Source organism: Aegilops tauschii, chromosome 4, assembly GCF_002575655.3.
Source record: "Aegilops tauschii subsp. strangulata cultivar AL8/78 chromosome 4, Aet v6.0, whole genome shotgun sequence".
Taxonomy (NCBI): Eukaryota; Viridiplantae; Streptophyta; class Magnoliopsida; order Poales; family Poaceae; genus Aegilops; species Aegilops tauschii.
The window spans coordinates 525,270,991-525,279,843 of NC_053038.3; the positions used below are offsets into that span (position 1 = coordinate 525,270,991).

General features: G+C 47.3%; 1 protein-coding gene across 1 annotated transcript; it reads right to left on the reverse strand.

Annotated features, from left to right (window-relative positions):
• Nucleotides 1-299: 299 nt before the first annotated feature.
• LOC109783055 (probable glycerol-3-phosphate acyltransferase 3) lies at nucleotides 300-8,108 on the reverse strand. The gene is made up of 2 exons (XM_020341667.4): nucleotides 7,300-8,108; nucleotides 300-1,484 (listed from the first exon to the last, which is right to left on the reverse strand). Exons 1-2 carry the CDS (start codon nucleotides 8,044-8,046, stop codon nucleotides 576-578), a joined length of 1,656 nt encoding a protein of 551 aa, XP_020197256.3. The 5' UTR covers nucleotides 8,047-8,108; the 3' UTR covers nucleotides 300-575.
• Nucleotides 8,109-8,853: the final 745 nt, after the last annotated feature.

Consider the following 8,853-nt stretch of genomic DNA (forward strand, 5'->3'; position numbering starts at 1 on the left):
TTTGATGCACGACTCATCATGCATTGTTGGGCCAACTCTAACTGATCCCCTGTAAAACAGAGGAGGATCTGGCCGAGTAAAGCTTAATGGAGTATATTTACTCCACTAACTTTTAGCCGGACCTAGCCAATCCCTTAAATATAACAAAGTATAATTCTGTTTTTTCTAACTTACACGATTTTAGTTTACATTGCAACTACATATTAGCATGCATATAGAAACTAAATATAAATATGAAGGTTCAAGCAAAACACGAATATATTTTACGAACCGAATTCAAAGTCTACAAACCCAATAATGGCAATGTTGTATTTTTGACAAGGAAATTTATTACGGTAACCATGGCAAACTTTTTTGTTTAGACCACTCAAATCTATTACTTTAACCATGGTCAAGGCCGACCATTCAAATCTATTACTTTAACCATGGCAAACTTTTTTGTTTAGACCCTTGAATACAGATACAACGAGCTCCATATTGCAGCTATGAGGTGAGGAGGTGTCGTCTATGACCCATCCTGAACAGACCGTAAGAAAAAAGAGTCTAGCTTAGATATGACTAATCATCGGTTGTTCTTAGCTCCTCACAGCTGCAGGAGCAATCGAGCACTTGCCGTCGTTGCCAGCAAGCATGAGGTATTTGTCCTTCCTGTTGAACATGGTGCAGCCGTATCCAAGCGCATCCCCCATCTTCCTCTGCACGAGGTTGGCCATGTCGGTGCTCGGCACCTTCCTCTCTTTGACCGCCGACGTGCTCACCCGCTCCAGAAACTGCACCGTGTAGCACATCCTTGGATTCACCATGTAGTAGAGCGAGTCCAGGAATTTGAGCCCCCCCGCGGTGGTCGCGTAGAACATGCCCATCTCGGTGGCGAGGCCCACGGGTACCACGTCGTCGCTGAGCTCCGCGAACAGCGGACTGAACCGGAGTAGGTACGGCTCCCGGCAGGTGGTGCCCTCGGGGGAGACGACGAGGAGGTCGCCGCTGTCCAGGAGGCGGCCCATGATGCCTGCGTCAACGTCGCGGTCTCGTGCCAGCCGCACGGTGCGACCGATCGGCGAGAGGAGATCCGAGAAGCGGCTGAGGCTATACGACACGGCCCGCACCGGTCGGTCCAGCGCCACCGATATGTACACCGGGTCGATGAGCGTGCGGTGGTTGCACACATACAGCTGCCCGCGCGGACGCCCTGGCTCGCCGTCGGCGCCCAGCAGCGGCGGCCGCTCGCCCTCCTTGAGGCGCCACGACATGCCAGTGGATGCCAGGATTGGTGTGGAATATCGATATGGCACGGTGAGCGCGATGGCGAGGCGGGCGACGCCAAGGGCAACGCCGAATGGCAACCACATGAACATGGCGAGCGTGCTGCCGGCCGTCGGCCGGAATGCGAGGCGGCCGTCGTGGAACACCAGGGCCTTGGGGTACCTGCTCCTCGTTAGCGCCTGCCATGTGGCTCTGTCGTCTCGTGTCACGAGGTAGACATTCTACACGTACCGACAGAGAAGAGGAGATGTGTTAGAAAAAGTTTGACGGCCATAAAACAAAGGACTGCTAATTTTCTACCGTACTGAATTTAAGCAACACTAGCACATATGCCCGTGCGTTGCAACGGGAGAGATTTTTTGCGAGAAGCATCAGAAGAGATAATTGATGTGTCCATCAAAACGGTCTCCACACAACAGTGGGACGATAGAGCGCAGAGCCGTGGTGTTCTCACGGGTCATATTTGGCCCGCGAGATCTTCATAGTAGTGGGGTTGGTGGGAGTGGCGGCCACTATCCAATGCGTACATTTTTTTCCTTCAGGTCCGCCTCCTTGTCGAGGTTGTGGTGACCTCATGTTTTTCTTTAAAACATGTGAGCATTTTTTTTTCTAAAAAACGTTAACTTCTAGAAAAAGGAAAACAAAACTTGAAATAAGAAAGATTTTATTAAATTCACAAACACTTTTTAAAAACAGGACCATTTTTAAGGAGGAGAAACGAACCTTTTTCGAATTTGTTTTGAACATTCAAATCAATTTTGAAAAATATCTTTTTAATCACGAACATTATTTTGAATTTGTGAACATTTGATAAAAATGAATATTTTTCGTATTTCTATTATTTTTTATATGAAATTTATTTTAGATACCTAGAAAAAAAATTCAATTTTCTTTTTGAAAAATGTGAACATTGTTTTAATTCCAAACAAAGTTTGATTGAAAATAACAATTTATATTTCCCAATGTTTTTGAAAGTGGGAACAAATATTGAAATCCTAAGATTTAAACAAAATTAGTACAAAAAACGAAATTTCGGAAAATTTATAAAATTAATTTATGGGAAAAGGAAAAAATAAATTGGAAGGGAAGAAATAAAAATAGAAAAAGAACACAGAAAAAATAGAAATGGGCCGGCCCAACATTGGGCGACCGATGGGAAGCTCCAAGTATATGCCGTGCTGTGCGATAAATAAGGTTTTCCAGCTGCGTGCGCAGGATATAAATTGGTGACTTTTCTGGGCCTTAGTGCATGCGGCCCACGTACGAAATTCTGGACAAAACTTTTTATTTTTTAGCAGATGGACCACGAAAATTTAGTACCACCTCGGATATAAGAAAAATATTTTTGGTGGTGAACGGATGAAAAAAATTGGAGAAACACACCTTGCTTTATTAGTAGGTATAGATATAGATATAGATATCTGAACGTGTGCATGCACATATGCAGATGGGTCTGTTTAGGACACATCTAGATGTGAAATAGTTATGTCATATCCAAGCTGATGTTCACTCTGTTTGTGGTCTATTTTTTTCCTAGTTTTTTTTGTTTCTTGTTGATAAATTATATATTTATGAAAGCTTAGATGTGACATTCTTAAAAAACATTTAGATGTGAATTAGACAAACTGTATACAGATACTACTAACTTCGTTGTTGTTTCCTTTACTATGTGGGGTGTCCAGTTTACTTCATTAGAAGCTCATAATTACATCCATGCAGAAAAAAATAAAAGTGATGATGTTTGCAGATTCTTTTCAAAATTGAAATTTTAAAACGTTTTGTAGCTCAAACCGTCTGTCGGATTGAAAAACTGTTTTCACATAAAAGATTCGTTGCACTGAGACCTACGAACCTAGATCCCATGCCGACATGTTTCAACAACCTTTTTTTTAATCAAAAGTTACTAGGCATGTACTACATAAGATATCACGTCTGCGACACTTAAGACGTGTTTGGTTGCCCGCATGCAGCCCAACCAGGCCCGCGGGATGTGTGCGGCCTGTTTGGTTGCCTGGGCTGCATGCGGTTTGAGGCCCGCACGGACCTTAAAGCAGCCCGCAGCCTGGCCCGGCGGAAACTGTCGAATCAGCAGTTTCTCGCGAGCCTGGCCGCGCGCGGCCACACGTGCGAGGCAGTTGCACGCCTCGGGCAGCGCGGGAGACGGAGGCGACGTCTCATTACTCTCCCCCACTCTCCTGTCACCGCCCAGACGCACTGTTCCCACCGCTCCCTCTCTCTCCCTCACCGTCCCTCCCTCTCCTCTCCTCCGATGGCTCCGGTACGCCCACCGCCGCGCCGCCCTCTTACCCCCGTCGACCAGCGCATCGCCGGCATCCAGGAGCGCTGGCTGGCCGGGCTTCAGAACTTGGGCCGCGACCTGGCGTCGGCGCTGCGCGCGCCGTCCCCCATCTGCTGCCGGCCACCATGAGCGCCGGACAATGCGGTGCCGGCCACTCCTGCTCCGCCGATTCCGGACCTCGTGGTCCTGGGCTCGGGGCCGGCGCCGTCGACGGAGCCGCCCCTTCTTGGGACCCCATTGGCCACGGGGGTTTTCTTGACCCCCGTCCAAGGGTTTTCTTCGGTCGGCAGGCCATCCTTCTCGACCTTCGGCGTGGCATTGAGCACGGGGCCGAGGCCGCAGGCCGTCGCCGGGACCGGCTCCTCCTCTGCTCCGCCCCCTCTCTCCTTCCCACCGGGGTTTTCACCCCGGCCTCGGTTCGCCGCGGCTGCGCGTGCTCCGGTGAGTCAAACCCCTCAATCCTTGCTCCTAGATGTAGATTAGATGTTTATTTCTTAGGCATGTTGTAGTAGTTAGTGGATTCGATAGGATTAGATAGGATTATAGCAGATCCGATTGGATGCGATCCCAATTGAATCCAATCGGACTGATCTGTTCTTGTTTTGTATAGTGTGTGTGCTAGGATAATTTTTCTTATGCTACTGCTTGTGTGTCCTATGATTTGTGTTCATGCTAGTAGGTGTATTGATGCTAGAATCATGTTCATGTTGAGTGATGAATGTTATACTGATGGCATGTTCATGTTGAGTGATGAATGCTAGAATCATGTTGACTGATGGCATGTTCATGTTCTAGATAGGATCATGTTCATGTTCCATGTTGCTAACATACATGTTCTAGCTAGGGTTTGTGTTGAATGTTATACGTGCATGTAGTAGAAGCATTTTAGGATGGTGCCAAATCTGCATGGCTGCACATGGGTGCTATTGGCACTTGGTGTTGCTATTTTTAGATGTTACCATGTTTAGGATAGTGCAGTGTTGAGTGCCAGTTGCATCAAAGAAGATGGCACTGATCAGTGGACTTGCCCAACAGCAAGTCAACTGATTAGTGCCACTGATCAGTGGCATTTTCCCAACAGCAAGTGTCATTGATAAGTGGCATTTGCCGGCACTTGCTGTTGGGCAATATGCCACTTATCAATGGCACTTGCTGTTGGGCAAGTCCACTGGCTGTTGGGCAAGTCCACTGATCAGTGGACTTGCCCAACAACAAGTGCCATTGATAAGTGGCATTTCCTCAAAGAGTTTGTGGACTGATCAGTGTCATTTTCTCTTGGGCAAATGTCCCTGATCAGTGCCATTTTGCAAAAAGTTTGTGCACTAATACTTGTCATCTTACCTGACAAGATATTGAAGACTGACTGGGATGTGCCGGGAGGAGGAGCTCAGGTGGTGGTCGGAGCTGAGCGCACCGAGGATTTCATCCCCATGAACAGGTGGCTCAGGAAGGTGGACCTGCCTGGCAGGATCGCCTTCATGAGCGTGCCTCGTTCAAAGGGACAATCTCCGAGGCAGGGCCACGAGGAGGGGGCCAGGGAGCTGATGCGCTTCTACCAGCAGATCAAGGACAACGAGGACCTCGCCATACTCGTCGTGCCTCCCAAGTTCGTGGAGGTGATGAACACCTGGCAGGTCATCAAGCGGCTCCCGCGCATCGTCAGTCTGTCGGCGAACAAGCAGTGCGTGTTCTGGGTGCACGTGCAGAACTTCGAGGGGCACATGGTGCTTGGCCGGGACTGGAACTACTTCTGCCGCCGCCACCGGATCGTCCCCGGCGACCTCGTCGTTGTGCGCATCTCCGGACTCGGACTGAAGGTTCAGATCTACAACCACGACTGCTCGGTGATGTGCAGGTTTCGTTGCACCAGGCACAATTGCGTTGGTAACATCGAGCAAGCTATGTAGTTAACTTAAGTAAGGTGTTAGTTGAGAACTTTTATGGTGTGTGGTGAGACTTGTGCTGGAACTTGTTCATATTTTGGCCAGGAGCAGCACCCTGCCATGGAGCAGGGAAGGAGGATGCCCCTGCTTTTAATCTAGACTTATGCTATGTAGTTAAGTAGTTTGCTGTCTTTTTCTTGCTTGCTGTGTTAAGTTTGCTATCATTACATTGCTTGCTTTGTTTGATCTTGTTTTTCTGCTGTTGCTGTTGTGCTGATCATGTGGTGGTAAGGCCATCACATTTGAATGGGGTGAGCAGAACACAAACGCTGTTTGCAACCAAACAGCTGAAGTTTGCATCTGCTCACACCCTAAGCACAAAAACGGCAACCAAACAGCAGGGGGGGGGGGGGGGTAAATGCCTCTCCATGCGATGCAGGCAACCAAACAGGTTGCATCTGCTGCATATGAGGCTGCATTTCATCAACCAGGCTGGCTAGAGATGAACATGCAATGCAACTACTGTTGCAAACTGCAACCAAATACGCCCTTAAGTTATCAAGTTGTTTTCATAGAAATTACCGGACATTAAAAATGGTCTTTCAACCTTTCTCCCCACGTGCACATGCATGCATGCACTAGATGACAAAATGCTGGTGTCATCTTAGATTCTTCCTATTTTAAAACATCAAAATGTTTTGTAGTTCAAATCGTGCTCTGATCGACAAACTGTTTTCACATAAAAGATTCGTCGCAACAAGATCTTTAAAACTAAATCCCATGTTGGTATGTTTCGATGATTTTTTTCTCGGGTAAAAAGTTACCACGCATATGCTATGCAAGTTGTCATGCCACTTGAGCATAAGTTATCATGTTGTTTACATAAAAATTATCGAGGCATAAAAAATAGTTCCTTCGACCTCCTCCCCATATGCACATTCACGCATGCCCTAAAAGACGGGAAGTGCTAATCACAAGGAAGATTCCATACGTAATTCAAAAAATTAAAAATGTTTTGTAACTCAAACCATCGTTCCGATAAAAAATCATTTTCACATAAAAAGATTTATTGCGATGAGACATTCAAAACTAGATTTCATGTTGGTATGTTTCGACAACACCTGGGCTAACTAAGTTATCAACTCCGTTGTGTGTATGTTACCATGATATTCAACACACAAGTCACTGAAGTGTGTTTTTCAACAAGTCCGCCCTCCCGGTCAAAAGTTATCACACTTGGACTAAGTAAGTTATCAACCCAGTTGTGCATATATTACCATATTATTTACACATGAGTTATCGGGATCAAAATTATCACTGCGTTTGTACACAAGTTATCATCGGGTCTGCGGTTGCGTAATTTACTATGTAATTCACTCAAAAATGATTGGGGACATATTTTTTCAACTTTATTTTCCTGGGTCAAAAGTTATCAACATGTTGCACATAAGTTATTAGGACTGTGATGCATAAATTCAATGGACATTAGAAATGGTTGCTCCAACCGTCACAACGAGACTTTCAATCTAGAAAAAAAATTCAATGTCTTCTAAATAGAAAAAGGGAAAGAAAAATGTTCAAACAAGGGAAAGAAAATTTGGTTGAACAAAAAAACATTTTTCTCACGTCACATTCAATGTGGTAAAAAAATACCTAACTAATCATATAAGAAAGACATGGATACTATTAACAACAACTATTAGATCTGGATCGTCGAATCCGCTCTGACGGACGGTCTATATCGACCGGATGCATTATAAAAAGACTTTTCGCCTCAGGGTGCATTCTCCAAAAATTGACTCACGCGAGTTGCAAATAAAACAAGAAGCTAGCTAGCTGTGGAGTTAGTACTACCTTGCAACAGCGCGCGAGGGGATGCTGGAGAAACTGGAGCGAGCCAGAGAATCCCACGGCATCATTACCCTCCAGCATGATCTTCTCCTCCTCCTCCAACACCACCTTGTCTTGGTCCTCCATTAGACCTGTGTAGAACCCCCAGAGCACCTTCATCTCCTTCCCGACGACCGCCTCCGCCCCGAGGTACTCCCTGAGGAACCCCTCTACCATCAGCCTCGGCAACTTCCTCGCCACGCACACCCTCCGCCCGCCGGCCGCACCACTCATCCTCATTGTCTCGAAGCCTTCCGTGGCCACGTCTTCCATGAGCCACTTGGGCAGCACGGCGCGGCCAGCGAGGAACGGGCCCGCGCGCAACCCGCTGAAGGCCGCCATAGCCATCAACCTCACGGCCGCGTCGCTGTCGCGGCCCACGCAGAAGATGATTGGGTAGAGCAGGAGAAGTACGAGGCCCCGTAGGTACCCTCCGGCCTCCAGCGCCACGAGCATGAAGTAGGGGAAGGGGGACGACGACGACGGAAGGAGGAGCCCGTCGTCGACGTCAAGGACGAGGGTTCGCCCGGCGGCGAGCTTCTCTGCCATGGAAGGATGGGATGACCTGCCGTGGTGGTGCAGCGAGGAAGGGTGCGGTATCGATTCGGATTTGGTCACGGCGGTGGCGGTGGCTCGGGTGGAGATCGGAGGCCGAGTCCCGAGCACGGCGGAGAAGAGGCTCTGCTTCTTGGCCATGCTGAATAGATGCATGCTAGCTAGCTAGCTTGTCGTAGCAATACATCAGCTGCAGCTAGCACATATAGGATGAGGGTGGCAGTAACGACTAACTACTTTCAGCTGATGTTGTGCTGATATCATGCATTGTCAAAATCACGCACTCACGCGGCCACTCGCCGACCGCACAAACTGTGTCGTGCTGGTGGGATACATGCCAAACGTTCTTTCGGTACAACTAAGGAGAATATATAGTTACCACAAACTAAGCGGAGCTAGGGCTAAGTACCTTGAATGACGCACTTTGATGATTTTTTTGTACTTTCTAAGAAAAAATTACAAGGGTCATCATTACTTTTTTTTGACAAAGGGTGGATTTTATTTACTCATAATGATGCATCAAGAGGATACAAAACACAATGAGCAAACACTCGACCTCCGCATCGTTAGGACGCGCACAGCCAACATCAACTCACACATAAACACGCCAACAACTATCAAAGTCATATTAGACCAAAACTATGCGTAGGCGAGGAAAAAAGAAACGGCTCCAAACGTCGTCGTCATACCCACACCAACAAACTGTAGTAATGACCATATCTACACCAACCATTTCATGACACCGCAAGGACGACGCGGAGCAATACTTTCAGGAAGGGAGCGAAACTCAAGCGTCATCGTCAGCGGATCCAACCACCAAAGTCAGTCTCTAGCTTTTCACCCTGAAAAATCAATCCATTGATGATGACTTTGGTGGTTGGATCTGCTGAAGATGACGCTTGAGTTTCACTCCCTTCATAGGCGACGAAGTAAAAAAAACATACCTTGTAAAAACACATCGCC

Bases quoted from the DNA above. Each gene is read 5' to 3' on its own strand.
- LOC109783055 (XM_020341667.4), bottom strand. From the start codon at position 8,046: ATGCATCTATTCAGCATGGCCAAGAAGCAGAGCCTCTTCTCCGCCGTG. The intron at 1,485-7,299 runs GTAGTACTAACT...CGGTACGTGTAG, and splicing joins CCCTCGCGCGCTGTTGCAAG to AATGTCTACCTCGTGACACG.